Source organism: Aspergillus sydowii (genome assembly GCF_001890705.1).
Source record: "Aspergillus sydowii CBS 593.65 unplaced genomic scaffold ASPSYscaffold_13, whole genome shotgun sequence".
NCBI classification, from domain to species: Eukaryota; Fungi; Ascomycota; class Eurotiomycetes; order Eurotiales; family Aspergillaceae; genus Aspergillus; species Aspergillus sydowii.
This window is the reverse complement of record NW_024467871.1, coordinates 957,989-972,688: the sequence shown is the minus strand read 5'-3', so window position 1 is coordinate 972,688 and position 14,700 is coordinate 957,989. Positions and strand designations below refer to the sequence as shown.

The following is a 14,700-nucleotide window of genomic DNA, read 5'->3' as shown; positions in this document are numbered from 1 at the left end:
GAGGCTGCTGGTCAGGCAATTCTATTCCGGCGATGTCTCACTTGCTGTCCTGGTTGTTGCTGTTTACTCGGTCCGCGTTGTAGTATAAATACCCAGTCCTGCTCGTCTCTTCGTCCCATTCCCATCACCATTCCACACTCCATTCCAAACTCCATTCAGACTCCATTCCACGCATTAAGCAAACGCAGACATCAGACACCATGAAGTTCAGCTCTGTCGCCGTCGCCGCCTCTATGGCCCTCACTGCCTCCGCGCAGCCTACTGCCCCCGAGACCTTTGGCCTCATTGCCATCCACTCTGGCAGTGGTGTCCAGAACTCCGGCTTCAACGCTGCCCTTGGCAGCGTTTTCGCTGGTTTGTCTGGCCAAAACGCTACGTGCGAGGGCTCTGACGACGGTTTCGCCACCTTCTATATCAAGGATGAAGCTCTGTTCCTCTACGGGCCCTCTGGCAGCACCCAGCAGGTCTATGTCGACCGCTCCGGCATGGGTAGGGTCCCTATTTCCTTCCGGTTGATATCAAATGCTAATAGAATGCAGGCCAGGGCAAACTCGGATACACCACTGGCGACGAGTCTGGTCCCCGCAACGGTGAGCGCACCGGCTGGGCCATTGACAACAGCAACCACCTGCAGTTCGACGGCAGCAGCCTCATCGCCTGCCCCAACAGCATTGGCGGCGCCTACAGCATCTGGGTCTCAGCTGGAGTGGCCAACCCTGGTGGCAACGAGAACTGCGTTGGCATCGCTGCTCGTGTCGAGAAGACCGAGAAGCCCGTCCCCTGCACTTACTCTTAAGTGAAGCTTTGCCTTACCTGTATATAGTAGCGCATAGTATATATTGAATATCTCATCATCTGCATTCATCTCTTGAATAAATGTAGTCATAAAGCTGGGATATAGTGTAGACAAAACAACACCTGCAATACATGATAATGCCTCAGCGCCAAGGGAGATATCCCTTATTCTGCAATGGAATGCTTTGCTTTGCAGCCGAGGACTTCACAAGTCGCAATAATGTGCTTTTATGGCTGGAGATGAACTGTTCGCGTCCTTTGCTGGTTTCTGAACGCCATCTTTGTCGTTAGAGAATGGCCTTTCTTTCATGATGGTATGAATGGCTATTGGCATGCAAAGCAGAAGCTGTCCAAACCCCAGTTTTATAAGGGCCACCGGCCTATCTGTCTCCGTTCTCAGCTAGGCAGAGCGTGTTCAGCAGTCAATATCTTTACCAAACCCCGATTGCAGAGAAAATGGGTTTCAGCTTCGGTCGTTCCTCATCATCGAAGCGCTCTTCCAAGGGCGCTGGGAGCTCCTCTCAGACTAGTTCTTCCATGTCCTCTATGTCCTCCAGATCCTCGAGGTCTAGCTCCAGAACCGGTTGGGAATATCTCAGTGATAGGTCTTCTCAAAGCTCTCAAGCCTCGCGAAGCTCCCAAAGCTCCTATTACTCTGGGGCGTCCTCATCAACCATCCGTCCACCTCGCTCCTCCCATACAGTTCGGCCCAGGGATCTCACCACCGGCAACATGATGGCGTACAACAGGGCCAGCGGGAATCGTATGGACGACCTGGAGTCAGTCGGTGCTGGCTCCTCGGTCTCTCAGGACCGGTATGGCAATCCGAGACGTTCCAAGGGCAGTAGTCGCCACCGGTCAAAGCAGCCTGCGTCAGATGTCAGCTCTCGAAGTTCTACCAGCACCGTCACCCCCAACATTCTCACTATCCGCCCCAAGGGAGTCCACGCCAATTCCGACCTGGGGTCTGTAACGTCCAACGGCTCTAGTAGTGTCCATAGTCGTTCCTCTAGCAGTGTCCGTAATCGTTCCCGGGCTCCTAGGCGTCACCGGGCATCCCCCCGCGAGCCAGACTGGCGGTCACCGGGCGTTCAATATGCGGCCCCTAGAGGTCTTGGGATGTCTCCTGCCCGGCCCCCGACGAGCTATCCTTCCTCAGACCTCCAGTCGGTGGGTTCATCTCAAACGTACAGTGACGCTTACAGTGACACTTACAGTGACGACTACAGTGATAACTACAGCGACACGCCTACGGGCATGGCTATGGTTCCACAACAGCCACCCAGCTACGCTGCCTCTGCCCTTAATTCCCTCGGGTCGTCGGGTTATGGACCACCAGGGGGTGGTGCCGCTGGAGACTTGTGTCGACAGTGCGGTAGTAGTTCGGCCCAAGGGCGTCGTATGCCTGGACCTGGATCATTCCCTGGCGGTGATGGTGCAAACATCACTGTCGTGGTTAACTCGACACCAGGGCCTTATACTGCACCGTGTCCCACACCATATCCTCCACCATGCTGTGGGTCATCATTCTCTGCATCCTGTTGCTCATATGGCCCTTGCTGCTGACACGATACCATGGTCCCTTGCAATAAATAGTCCTACGGCGCAGACCATAGGTTAAGAAGACGTAGAGTTACTTGATGCCAATATTGGCTTTACAAATGACAATGAATGTTTATTTTGCGAGCGAGTGCTATAGTAGGATATTCTAATCCAAATACGTACAGATGTTCCACGGATTCCAACTGGCTCGTAGGTTGTATTGGTTGACGCTTTCCACGGATCCCAGTTGGCCTTCTTGCATCATCGTTATGCCAGACTTCACACACCACGACAAGTGTATCCGTGCTTCTCTCTATACCACCATCCATTACCTTCAGCATGGTTTATATGCATTATATTGCCTCTAGACCCGTTAACTCGGCAACAAACTCACCCCATTTTGTATGGGTCGCGATATCCCCCGATCGCAACACGGCCGATACGCTCTTTCGCATCCTGCAGGAGAACAAGGGAAAGGCCCTGTCTGTACCCAGTTTGACGCCCGATCATACGGTTCTAACACCCGTGGACATTGAGAGACTGTCGCCAAAGCTCTGGGTGCTGCAGATCAAGGAGAGTCCCGAAAATGTCGCTGCGCTGGGGACGGCCGTATGCCCGCATACCTCCCACGATGTCGATCCAGCTTTTGACCCTGTCACCGGCAAGATGTTTCTCTATTCCATGGGGAACTATCCTGACCTGGGCGCCAAGCTCCTGCCTGCTACCAGCGACATGAACCATGACTATATCTCCGGGTACAGCTTCTTCATCCGCCGCCGGGGCTATCCCAGCACCTACTGGTACTGCTGCGGCAACCTCATCTGCCTATCTACCACTAAACGCTCGCGATTCATTGTCTCTATCGCCGACAGGACGAATAACCAGTGGAGATCTTCGCCAAAAACGCCGATGATCGATCGTGACCAAGTGTCGATTCAGTGGATCGAGCGCGACGGCTGTAGAGAAGTCGGGGTTGGCGAGAATGAATGGCTGACAGTCAAAGCAAAGCACCCCAAGGCCTTCCAGTTCTCCGATTTTGGGGGCCGGTTCTACTTGGGGAATGAGGGAACTCTCGACAACCCAGGCCATTCGAGGGCAGGGACCACGCTCGATGTAGTTTGCTGGTCAGCGCCCCCGGTTTTCCAAGACAGCTTTGAGCTCTGCTATGGAATGCCTCCGTATAGTGATTCTTAGCAAATTATAGTTTAACATCTGTGGTGGTAGTCAGGAGTCCTCCCGGGCTATTTGGGTGGTCTAATTCAGTGATTAGGGTCTGGGGGTAACAGCATTTTACCATGCAACACCATATATTTAACAAGTGGCACATAGTAATCACAGAGAGCTCTGTCGACTTTGACATATATGGTCCATTCCGACTTGCTGCTTTCCTTGAATTGCATAGCGACCCAGCTGCCAAATGTGTGTCTTGCGTAGCCATAGGAATTCCGCGTCAAATTCAGCACCAAGGGCGCCGACGGTCCTCAAGATAAGACATTCCCCTCCCTTTGTTTCTGCCTGGGTACTCAGCTGGTCACTCAAGTGTGGATAGCTGGAAATTTCTGGTCCAGGCCCACCATGGCTATCCCCAGGGTCCCCGATCTCATTTCGCGCTCTGCTGGTGTCCACCACGTCCAACCAGTCAAACGGCCGTCTTGGCTGCTCGATACAAGCCTTCGTGCAGCCGAACAAGCTTTGACTCAGGCTAGCCAAGCGTGCGGGTCTGGAGTTGTCTTTCGCTGAGAGTTCCAGGCAGGATCCCGTGCGAGACACGACAGCGCCAGTCGATAACTGTCGGAGGAATGCTGCAGCAGAAGCAGAATATCAAATGTATTGACTGATTCTACTGCCCGTGCCTTTGGATAGCCACTATAGTCAGTGCACTTGGCCTGGCATGACTATAAACTGAAAAAGACATGGCAACTGCTATAACAAATCCATCTTAACCCCAAGGTCCTCGTGCTAGAAAAGCCCGGTACAAAATGGCTTGACCGGCGTGATAGCTATTCCACATAGCAGCTATCTCCTATAAGTACGATGAACAACCCCGATACCAGGCTTCGCATGCAAACCCTCCAGCAAGTGCTCTATCCCCCTTCCTCATCCTCCACGATGTCTTTCAATCCCAACGCCGTGGACCTGGATTCTGCAGACCCAAGAGACATCATCTGTTACTTGAACGCTGGCGAGAACGATTACGATGGACGTCTGGGTGCTCGCATCTCTGCCATCTTTGTCATCTTCGTCGTGTCGACAGCAGTGACCTTCTTTCCTGTGCTCGCGAAACGCAACCCCCGACTGCATATTCCCCAGTATGTCTACCTGTTCGCCCGCTACTTCGGTGCAGGTGTCATCGTCGCGACCGCGTTCATTCATCTGCTCGATCCGGCGTACGATGAGATCGGCCCAGCAAGCTGCGTCGGCATGACCGGCCACTGGGCAGACTACTCCTGGTGTCCTGCAATCGTGCTCGCCTCCGTTATGGGCATCTTCCTTCTAGACTTTGGAGCCGAGCGCTACGTGGAGGTCAGATACGGAGTCTGCAGGGAGGATCAGGAGACGTTCATGACCAGCAATGCCGACAATGAAGAGGTCATGCCCACGCAGGTCGAGCGCAATGTCAAAAAGACGGACGATGCGCTCGAGGCTCAGTCGCTGGATTCCAGACGGATTGAAAGGTCCTTCCAACAGCAGATTGCGGCCTTTCTGATCCTTGAGTTCGGCATCATCTTCCACTCCGTCATCATCGGCCTCAACTTGGGGGTCACTGGCGAGGAGTTCCCAACCCTATACCCCGTCCTAGTCTTCCATCAGTCTTTCGAGGGCCTGGGTATCGGAGCCAGGATGTCGGCGATTCCCTTTCGCAAGGGAAGCTGGCTTCCATGGGTTCTCTGTCTGCTCTACGGCCTCACTACTCCGATTGCCATTGCCATTGGACTCGGTGTGCGCACGACCTACAACTCTGGATCCTACACTGCAAATGTCGTTTCAGGGGTCCTGGACGCCATTTCAGCCGGCATCCTGATCTACACAGGTCTTGTCGAGTTGCTCGCCAGGGACTTCCTCTTCGACCCGCATAGAACTCAAGACAACAAGCGCCTGGTGTTCATGGTGATTTCGCTGCTATTGGGAACGGGAATCATGGCACTTCTCGGAAAATGGGCATAATCACGTCAGCGTCACTTGATATAGAACCTCATCCTTCTCCAGGAAGAGGCTCCTCGTCCGAGTCACATAGTCTGGCAGTTCCCCCACGTACACTCACTCCCCTCTCCTCTCCTTGAACTTGTTCTCAGTGCACACTTTCTTTTCATCTACATTTCTCCGCATATAGTGTCTTCATATAATACGCAATGAAACTTTTGATTTGCTACACCATGCAGATGATGATGTGGTCTTGTATTGGGCATTTTCAAGGCCTGGATATCGTTTCAGCGGCCTAATTCTCGTAGCTTCTAGGCTCGACCAGATTGTTCATCGACGAGGAGTCTGGGAAGTCTCTATCATGCTTTGGCGTATCCCTGCGCCGAATGACCGGGGCGTCTGGGGCAGCATTCTGATTCTTGGACAGGGAGGAAAGAGGCATCGACGACATGTAACTGCTGAGAGATCCACTGATGTGCTTCAGCCACACGGCCTTAAGAGACGGTGCGTTTGCTGCCATGATCGCCACATTCAACTCCGCCGCCGAAATGATCACCATCTTGCCGAGAATATATGAGAAGTCAGGGTTGACCGCGAACTCGTGGAGGACGATGAGGCGAAGGCAGGACACGATTACGGCAACGCTGCCAACCGAGACGACAGCAATAACACCCAGGCGGCGCGAGAGGCTGGCTTGCATGTTCCACAGAGGTCGGATGGGAAGCGAGAGGATGATGAAGTCGGTGAGGATGTTCTGCAAAGATCCATGATGGTTGGCTCAGAATGCACAAAACAGGGGCGAGTCTTACCAGTGAAGCAGGCACATAATAAGTGACTGCGGTTTTGAGGCAGTCTGCGTCGGGGTACATTGTCGGATTCCAAAATGCTGGCAGAGGACGGCATTGGAGGCAGTACAAGAGCCAAATGGCCACCGCAACAGCAACATTCAGAGCCATGGTGGCATAGACGCTGTACGTGAACGAGGTCTTGTTTGCGAGCCGGAGATAGAACTGGAGGAAGGCATGTTTGATGATGAGATGCATCCAGATGTACAGGATTTCCTCTGCAAAGAGAAGCTTCAGCAGGTAGAGTTAGCGACTGACTCCCAACCCTCTATCAAACTGGCAGGTTTACCTTTGGGAGCAAGGCCTGGTGCTCCATCGGGACCTCAGTCGTGTGTCTATACAAGAAGCTTTGATTAGTACGTCACGCTTCATGTCGAAAGAGTTATTATGAAAGGCTTGTCACGAACAATCCCCCGCCATAGTAGAGAAAGACGCAGAATAAGCCCTGTTGGGCTGTGTTGAATATCTGGAGTGACGTTAGAGGTGTACTCCCGCAGTGGAATAACAGCAGAGCGTACAAACACAACCAGCATCCACCAGTCGTCGATGCCAAAGCTTTTGATTATCCATTTCCGCGAGTAGAGGCGCAGAATTGTCGTGGTCAAGGACAATGCAAAGAACGCAAAAGACACGCCATATGCGGATGGCTGGAGAGTCTCAAACATTTCAACATAGGGGGGTCGCTCAGCCTGTCAATAGCTCCACTCCTTCTGGCCCCGTTATTGCGGGAAAGAAGGCATTTTATACTGCTCAACGTGTTGCTCCGCGAGGTTTCAAGTTTTCAACCCGCATGCCCCCCTGGTCCTAACAGCCGTGCAGGATCCGACACTCGGGGCCTGGGTAAGCCACTCGCTAAGTGACAGGCGAATAGAGACACTAACAGCTAAGTAGTTTCGCGGGCTTCATCCGGCAGCACTAAATGAGCCGTTGTTGCAGGTGCCGTCATCCTGTTGGAGGAGGCCAGATCCATCGCGCGCTGCTAAAAGCCAGGCAGCCAATGGCTCTCCACCAGATTCAAACCGAATGCCGAGATGACACGGCCTGGGGACGGTTCGGTCCATTCTCCACCGGATGCCAGCCCAACTCATCTTGAACCATGACTCGTTTTGGCGGGCTCGTGGGGAAGTGCTTGCAGGCCGGGGAGTTGGCCGTTGTTGTGCATTAAATACACACCGTTTCCCTCATTCCCCTTTTCTCGCCCAATGTCCAATTCTTCGCGAAAGGTCGAAAGAAGGTATTTATTCAGGGTTTACTGACGGGAATTCCTGTCAGTAGATCCGTTGCAAGATGGGCGCCACGACCATCCTTGCGTCCCTCCTCAGCCCCGAACCCATGCGAGCTGCGCTCACTTTTCTTGCCCTTGGAGCAGCTTTCCACCAATTCATCCGAGTCGGCGAGATTGACAATCGGCTCAGGCCCCTTTCAGCTTTTTACTTGGGAGGATTCCTCGCGTTGTGCACTGGCTACGTCCACCTCTTCTCGCTAAGCTGGCCCCGCGCACTTGCAGGCGCGATTCTGGCCTCGTTATTCTTCAATTGCGGACTCACAGCTAGCATCGTGCTCTATCGATTCTTCTTCCACCGTCTTGGCCGGTTTCCTGGACCATGGACGGCCAAGGTGGCCCGCCTTTTCGCGGTGGCGCAAGCCACAGAACGGACGCAGTACCATCTCGACCTGGAGACAATGCATCGCAAGTACGGGGACTTTGTGCGTACAGGGCCGAGAGAACTATCCATAAATCGACCATCGGCAGTTAATATCTTGGGCGGGGCCCAGTCGCTCTGCACTAAGCCGACCTGGTACAGCCATGTCTCCGATGATAATACCCAGATCTCGCTCAACTCAACCCGCGACCCTGATGTACATCGTCGGCGCCGGAGAGCATGGGACCGGGGGTTCAGCATGAAGGGTAACAAATTCCAATTGACGGCCTTGCAATTGTCCGTCTTCAGGCTAATCCTTGTGGCACAGCATTGCCCGTATATGAGCCCCGTCTTCAGCACAAAGTGGACGTCCTTATTTCGCAGATCCGATCCCGTATCGAAGAACCTCTGAATATCTCCCAGTGGACGATGTACCTGGCGTTTGATGTTATGGGCCTGGTCGGGTTCTCCAAGGATTTCCGACAGCTCGAGGAGGGTACTGAACACGCCGCGATCAAGGAGCTACATGGACAGATGCTGATCCTTGGGATCTTGAAGCCGGTGCCCTGGGTCTTGACGATCCTCGGCGCAATTCAAGGGCTTGTTGGCGACTACGGACAATTCATGACATACTGTGCCGACCGCATAGCAGAGAAGAAAGCTGTAGGTGGTCTTGCATGTATCAGGGCTTCTGAGCATCAGTTCTGACCCAGGTAGGAATGGAAAGCATCAGAAAGCAAAATCCCCAATGACGTTATTTCCTGGCTGCTCAAGGCCATCGATGAGAAGGACCAGTCAGCTCCTCCTGGGGAGCAGTCCCTTAATGAGGACGGTCGACTCATGATCATCACGGGGAGGTAGGACTGTCTTCCCTCCATCTGCCTCTTGCTCGTTGTCTTTCTTGAACCGAGAGGGCTTGGTGCTGATATTTACACAGCGACACCACCGGCGTGGCTTTGGCGAACGCGTTCTACTACCTGGCCAAGCATCCTACAGTGTATAAGAAACTGCAGTCAGAGCTCGACGCAGCTTTCTCAAAAGGCACTCAAACATCCGAGTTCAATAATGAAGCTCTCCGCCGACTGCCATACTTGGAGGCTGTCATCAACGAAACACTTCGCCTTAAGCCTGCCGTCCCCAGCGGACAGCCCAGGGAGACACCTCCTCAAGGGCTCCAAGTCGACGAGATGTGGATTCCGGGAAATACAATTGTCGTTGTCCCTCAGCACGTTATCCAACGCGATGATCGCTATTTTCCATCTGGGGCAGACTTCATCCCTGAACGATGGCTTGACGCGAAGGACAAAATGATCACGAATGAAGAAGCCTTCTTCCCCTTTCAGATAGGTAAGGTCTCCATAGACAAGATCCGGAAAATTAAACTCATCGTCCTCAGGTCGTTACGCTTGCGTAGGGAAGCAGCTGGCTCTTATGGAGATGCGGCTTGTGATAGCACGAATTGCGTCAGAGTTCGATCTCTCATTTGCGCCCGGCGAGACTGGCGAGGCATTTGATCGAGATGCAAAGGATACATTTACCTTCACTGTTGGACCGCTGATGCTGAAGTTCCAACCGCGCGAGCCTGTAGTATAGTATATCAGTGTCTATTATCGAGGAAACGCACGCTTCCGGGGTAATATATCACAAGAGGCATAGTTATAATATTCTATATTATTATTAACACGCATCCTCCAACTGGGCCCACTGCTGCCAGTATTAGTGCGAGGACCGGGGCCGTTGGACCTCAGTAGTCATAGAGCCAAAGGATTGGAAGGATCAAAGGATTCAATTTAATCCTTCAGCCTCGCCGGGATAGGAGGGCAGTTAGTGAGGTGTAAACAGGGATGTGGTCTGGATCTGCAGCAGGAGTGTGTCCACTGTTCAATAACTGCTATTCGGGGTCTATGGACTCTGCCTTGTATCTTCACTGGCTTTCCTCCTTGGCTTCATCGCCGATCTTCTCCAGTTCTTCCTTTCGCTTCTTCAGCACTTCCTGCAGCTCACCGACGGTGTCTCGCAGAACTCTCTCTGCATCCTTGCCCTTCTTTGCGCCGACAGTTTGTAGAGATTGCAGCTCGTTGAGCACGTCTGAACCACCCGGAACGAGGCTGGACCACTTGTCGAGATCAATTCCTGCCGTGTCCTTGGCCTGGCCTGCTTTCTCCTTGACATATTTCTCCACCTCGTCTGTCTTGCCAGACGAGGCACTGTCCTTGACCAGCCCCCATAACTTCGAGAAGTCGCCCTTCTTCAAAGCGTCGGCGTTGTTCTCCACCAACTCTTTCACTTTGGGGTTCTTGTCGAGGTACTGCTTGTATTCATCCATGCCCCTCTGCCACGCCTCGTCGCCCAGTTTCTGCAGCTTGTCTCGCTTCTCCTGCACCAGCTTCCGGATTTCTTCAACAGACGCCGTGCCGGCGCCTCCCTTGATAATGTCAGTTATCTGCTGCCATGTCCGGTTTACCTCCTCCTTTGCCTGCGGCCCGTAGGCATCACCCATCTCCTTCAGCTGATCAAAGCTACCGCCAAGCTTCTCCTTAATCTTCGGGTGGTTGTTGATGATGTCTTCCGCAGCGTCGCCGGACAGGTCCAACAGCCGGTTGAGGTGCTTTTGTAGGATCTGAAGCCCCTGGAACGCAGTGTCGACATTTGCACCACCTTTCTTGGACAGATCCTTCATCTCAGCATATGCGTCTCGGATGATGGAGTCGAACTCGCTCCCATGCTTCCCCTTGACCGTTTCTAGGTCATCGAATAAGGCGTCAATATGGCCGCGGGCGCCCGGAATGAAGGCGGCATAGCTCTTGGTGGTATCGCGGAACCACTGCAAAGCCTTATCGGGTTCAGGTGCACTCTTAATGATGCCTTGTTTAAGTGAGTCGGCATAGTTCTGGGTCTCCTTGACAGTGCTGACGGCTGCTTTGGCTCCGGAGACCTGGTACCAGACGTAGCCTGCGCCAAAGGCTACTGCGCCGCCAGCAATCCCCCCAACTAAAGCGGAATTGGTTCCCCCCGAGGCCTGATCTTGAGAGGTGGACTGGAAACGAGCGTTCGGACGACCGGTTTTGGGTTTGTACAGTTGGCAACGCCCGCAGCGGGCGACAGTTCTTGACATTCGACTGAACATTGTGAGTAATTTATTAGGATTCAAAAATTATTGACGGTAAGGTTGCGTGAGGTTGGAGGGAAATTGTTTATTGATCTGTGTGGTGGTTTTGTACGGCGAGTACTCTGTCATTCTGACGTCTTCGATCTTCCTTGGAAGCCCAGACTTGTTCCTGAGCTGCAACTGACGTCGACCACCATAAGTTTGTCGATCCTTCCGCATGACCGATGCATGTCTGACTCTGTTGATAAGATTTGCTGATCAGACGTGAAACCCGACCGACCTAGAATGTCGTTGAACAGGTCTGCTAGGCCGGTCGCATCCAAGAGACTGCAGACACCGTTTTTCTGACCGATAAATTTGTCGTGCTGGACAGGTCCAACGCAGACTTATACAGCCAGGGGGTAAACAATGCGTAGAGTAACCAATTATCTGGCCTTGACTGCCTCAGACAGCCTCCCAATCCATCGCGTCGACGATAAAGTCCCAGTCCATGGCGGACGAACCCCGACCGTTGCCAAGGGTGTCATACTGCGCTGCATGGGTCTCAGCCAGGCGATAGCCATCCTCCAGACCATCAAAAATCTCGGCGATAATTTTGTCGAGATCGTAGCTATCCAGAGGCATCACTCGGTCGCCTCTCATTGCTGAGCGCAAGTCGTCGCGTTCTTTCTCCTCCTGCGACAGATCTGCCGTCTTCCAGCGATTGCGCAGCTCCTTGGCGCGTTTCAGCTGGCTGAATCTCTCGCCAGACCCAAGAATATCACGCAGAGGGCTTGTTTCCGCTTCCAACGCGTCGAGAACATTCGCGTGGTAGCTGTGCGAGCCAGCCCAACCCTGGTAGCGCGACGCCGCCGAGACTGTGAGGCCAAACACGCCCAGCAAGTGCACCAGGGCGCGTTCCAGAAGCGCATAGTACTCGTGGAAGTCCAGTTTGAACATGATCTCAGCATGGGCAATGTCGATGGCCGGGTCGTGCGTGGTGGCCAGGCGATAGCCCTCTGCCAGGAATGGGAGCTTCCATTTCAGGCGCGCCACAATTTTCATAAAGCGCGAGAGCTCTTCAGACGCAGAGAGCAGGCCTCGTCGGTCCGGCGGTTTCTGGCTCTCGCTGGAGGCCGGGGCCCAGCGTGATTTGGAGAGACTGGACATGTTTGGAGAAAGAAAAATAAAAGAAATGAAACAACAAAAAGAGGAAGAAACAAAAGGACGAAAATACACGAAATACACCAGCCACAACACAGCCACAGCACCACCAACACATTCACCAACTGATTCACTAACCAGAGTATTATGGCTGATAGTATTTGTACTCTGTATTTACTTATGAGTGAAGAGTTGAAAGTATTATGGTGACTGGTGTATGTACTGCGGATTGCACGTTTGCCGGGTGAAGCTGCGAGTTACTATAACTGAAGATATATATCTATGACTACCAGTGAATACACGTAGTATACTCCGATCACCCCCTACAGCCGATGGTTCCTCGCAGCCAGGGCAGTCATCGACGACAGCAGAGAGCACACAAACGAGAAGGCTGTCTTTGTTAGCCAGAACCACCCGTGATATCAATGCAAGACTTACTGTAGGCATGCTTGAGACCTGCAACATAACTCCCAACAACCGTCTCGCGCAGAGCCCCCGTGAGTCCCGCAATGTATTCTATACTCGACAGCGCGCGGCGAATAATCTAGATTCGAGTCAGTACCATTAGTACGTTCAGTATTACCACCGGGGTCAGCTCCTCACTTTGTGGGCCCCTGGTCCATGCAACTGGCTCTGCAGTTGTCTCTTGAACACCGTCCCCAGCAGTGTATAGTTGGACGTGATGCCGGCGGTGATCGAAAAGTTGATCAGCAAAAGATACCCTCCAGTGGCCATTGCAATCTCCTCCGGCTCCAGGAAAGCTGTCATGCTCACAAAGGAAGCAGACGACGCGGACCCACTGCCCAGCCCGCCAAAGACTATATACAGACTCTCCCAGATCCCGGTGTGTCCATTCCATCGAGTCAGCTGCAGTACGTACGAAATACACGCAATCAACCCTGCAGCAACTAGCACCGGCTTGTAATTGCCGGTTCTTCGAATAAACATTCCAGCCGCCAGGCCGCCTACGGTATTGCCAGCCACGGCAGGAATCAGATGTGCTCCCGCCACAGTACTGGATGCTTTCGCGGTCACTTGGAAATATAGTGGCACAGTGAACATCATGCCCACTTGGGCGGCAACCTGCAGGGAACTGACCAGGTAGCTGGCCGCGACATTTGACCGCCGGAGGATGTGGATGTTGAATATCGGCTCGGCTGCTACATAGAGCTCAGTGTAGGTGAACAGCACAAGCGTCAACGCTCCGCAGCTGGAAAGAATTGCTGTTGGCAGTGATGCCCACGCGAATGACTTCCCACCCTGGTCGAGAAGGAGGATGATGGCAGCAATGCTCGTGGCTAGCAGGAAAGCACCCCGGAAGTCGATGCGGCTAATTCTTGATGCATTGGACGGTGCATTGGACGAAGCAGGACGAGTGAGTTTGAGCTGAATGACAACGAGAATAGCAGCAAGCCCAAGTAACGGGGCCTGCAAGAGAAACGCCCTGCGCAACCGATCAGCATACAGACTCAATCTTATCCCTCTTCCAACGTACCATCGCCATCCAATCGTGTCTGTTAGAACTCCGCCAGCTGGGCCTCCAATACTGCGGCCGAGGGTCATGGACACGTTTACAAAGGACCGCCACTTCGCAACCTCTCGTTTAGACACGATGTCTAGAGAGTCAGTATATATCGCAGCAACAGGACCGGGGGGCCTACCGGTAATGATGATAGAGCTCATGGTCATCACTCCAGCACCGCCAATTCCACTGAGAGCACGGCCCAAAATGACGATCCACATCTCTGTTGCCAGTCCACTGCAGGATCGATGAGCTTGCCAATTCGTACCTGATAAACCAGGCCAGACTCACCAAACGACACATCCCAGGGCAAGGAAAAAGTACGACCAGAGCAGGAGTGGCTTACGGCCATAGACATCGCTCAGTTTGCCGTACTGTGATTATCAGCGTCGTCCTGCAATTTTGGAAGCATGTAACAAGGCAATAACTGACCATCGGCTGCGCAACACACACTCCAAGCGTATACCCCGTGGACAGCCAGGCAGCGCCCTGCAGGCGATTGAACTCGGACGAGATGCGCGCCGTCGCAGTCATGATGAGCGTCGAGTCGGCATTGGAGATGAATTCGCCTGATGGCCCGAAACTTAGCATACTGCTCTCTACTGTTTTCTTAGGGCGGCTGGTACCTAGAAGGAGTACGGCAATGATGCTGCCCACGCTGGTCGACAGCTCGACTGGCGGCTTAGACGGACTTGGTAGTACGGCATTGTTCTCTTCGTCGACGACAGCATGGCTAAAGGCTGGCTGCTTTGCGGTGTCGTGAATCAGCGGCGTTGTCTCGTCGGAGGCGGCCATGATGCAGAGAGTCGTGTTACAGCCATGGTCACAGCGTCAAAACGAAAAGCTCAAAGGCTTAAAAGCATCGGATATCGGCGATAAGCGTGAGTCAAAGCAATTCAAGCACGCCATCTGAGTTGGAGTGTGTTGATGGATGTCAGTGCATCAATCGGGCTAAAATGG

General features: G+C 53.2%; 10 protein-coding genes across 10 annotated transcripts; 6 read left to right on the top strand and 4 right to left on the bottom strand.

The window, feature by feature from the left end:
- Positions 1 to 200: 200 nt before the first annotated feature.
- Positions 201 to 796, top strand: aspf34 (cell wall protein PhiA; the record flags this gene model as incomplete). The annotated part of the gene is made up of 2 exons (XM_040845346.1): positions 201 to 489; positions 540 to 796. The coding sequence occupies 2 exons, from the start codon at positions 201 to 203 to the stop codon at positions 794 to 796; spliced, it is 546 nt and encodes a 181-aa protein (XP_040698650.1).
- Positions 797 to 1,251: 455 nt separating this feature from the next.
- Positions 1,252 to 2,134, top strand: ASPSYDRAFT_72148 (uncharacterized protein; the record flags this gene model as incomplete). The annotated part of the gene is made up of 2 exons (XM_040850631.1): positions 1,252 to 1,965; positions 2,025 to 2,134. The coding sequence occupies 2 exons, from the start codon at positions 1,252 to 1,254 to the stop codon at positions 2,025 to 2,027; spliced, it is 717 nt and encodes a 238-aa protein (XP_040698649.1). The 3' UTR covers positions 2,028 to 2,134.
- Positions 1,920 to 2,411, top strand: ASPSYDRAFT_136122 (uncharacterized protein; the record flags this gene model as incomplete). The annotated part of the gene is made up of 3 exons (XM_040840746.1): positions 1,920 to 1,965; positions 2,025 to 2,311; positions 2,392 to 2,411. Exons 2-3 carry the CDS (start codon positions 2,053 to 2,055, stop codon positions 2,409 to 2,411), a joined length of 279 nt encoding a protein of 92 aa, XP_040698648.1. The 5' UTR covers positions 1,920 to 1,965; positions 2,025 to 2,052.
- A 76-nt stretch (positions 2,412 to 2,487) lies between these two features.
- Positions 2,488 to 3,531, top strand: ASPSYDRAFT_136121 (uncharacterized protein; the record flags this gene model as incomplete). The annotated part of the gene is made up of 1 exon (XM_040840745.1): positions 2,488 to 3,531. Exon 1 carries the CDS (start codon positions 2,677 to 2,679, stop codon positions 3,529 to 3,531), a length of 855 nt encoding a protein of 284 aa, XP_040698647.1. The 5' UTR covers positions 2,488 to 2,676.
- Positions 3,532 to 4,384: 853 nt separating this feature from the next.
- On the top strand, positions 4,385 to 5,704 carry ASPSYDRAFT_49929 (uncharacterized protein). Its single transcript, XM_040847968.1, has one exon. It carries the CDS (start codon positions 4,447 to 4,449, stop codon positions 5,500 to 5,502), a length of 1,056 nt encoding a protein of 351 aa, XP_040698646.1. The 5' UTR covers positions 4,385 to 4,446; the 3' UTR covers positions 5,503 to 5,704.
- A 69-nt stretch (positions 5,705 to 5,773) lies between these two features.
- Positions 5,774 to 6,988, bottom strand: ASPSYDRAFT_93737 (uncharacterized protein; the record flags this gene model as incomplete). Its single annotated transcript, XM_040852877.1, has 5 exons — positions 5,774 to 6,232; positions 6,288 to 6,554; positions 6,613 to 6,658; positions 6,731 to 6,789; positions 6,842 to 6,988. The coding sequence occupies 5 exons, from the start codon at positions 6,986 to 6,988 to the stop codon at positions 5,774 to 5,776; spliced, it is 978 nt and encodes a 325-aa protein (XP_040698645.1).
- A 622-nt stretch (positions 6,989 to 7,610) lies between these two features.
- Positions 7,611 to 9,559, top strand: ASPSYDRAFT_35508 (cytochrome P450; the record flags this gene model as incomplete). Its single annotated transcript, XM_040845345.1, has 5 exons — positions 7,611 to 8,232; positions 8,295 to 8,629; positions 8,684 to 8,823; positions 8,904 to 9,313; positions 9,363 to 9,559. 5 exons carry the CDS (start codon positions 7,611 to 7,613, stop codon positions 9,557 to 9,559), a joined length of 1,704 nt encoding a protein of 567 aa, XP_040698644.1.
- A 331-nt stretch (positions 9,560 to 9,890) lies between these two features.
- ASPSYDRAFT_61339 (uncharacterized protein) lies at positions 9,891 to 11,093 on the bottom strand (the record flags this gene model as incomplete). The annotated part of the gene is made up of 1 exon (XM_040849972.1): positions 9,891 to 11,093. The coding sequence occupies one exon, from the start codon at positions 11,091 to 11,093 to the stop codon at positions 9,891 to 9,893; it is 1,203 nt and encodes a 400-aa protein (XP_040698643.1).
- A 426-nt stretch (positions 11,094 to 11,519) lies between these two features.
- On the bottom strand, positions 11,520 to 12,224 carry ASPSYDRAFT_160195 (uncharacterized protein; the record flags this gene model as incomplete). The annotated part of the gene is made up of 1 exon (XM_040842891.1): positions 11,520 to 12,224. One exon carries the CDS (start codon positions 12,222 to 12,224, stop codon positions 11,520 to 11,522), a length of 705 nt encoding a protein of 234 aa, XP_040698642.1.
- Positions 12,225 to 12,541: 317 nt separating this feature from the next.
- On the bottom strand, positions 12,542 to 14,535 carry ASPSYDRAFT_81724 (uncharacterized protein; the record flags this gene model as incomplete). Its single annotated transcript, XM_040851105.1, has 8 exons — positions 12,542 to 12,609; positions 12,657 to 12,762; positions 12,822 to 13,662; positions 13,714 to 13,834; positions 13,880 to 13,977; positions 14,032 to 14,114; positions 14,173 to 14,309; positions 14,367 to 14,535. 8 exons carry the CDS (start codon positions 14,533 to 14,535, stop codon positions 12,542 to 12,544), a joined length of 1,623 nt encoding a protein of 540 aa, XP_040698641.1.
- Between the last annotated feature and the right edge of the window lie 165 nt (positions 14,536 to 14,700).

What these genes read in the sequence shown, in the direction of transcription:
- ASPSYDRAFT_49929 (XM_040847968.1), top strand. Translation starts at nt 4,447, where the DNA reads ATGTCTTTCAATCCCAACGCCGTGGACCTGGATTCTGCAGACCCAAGA.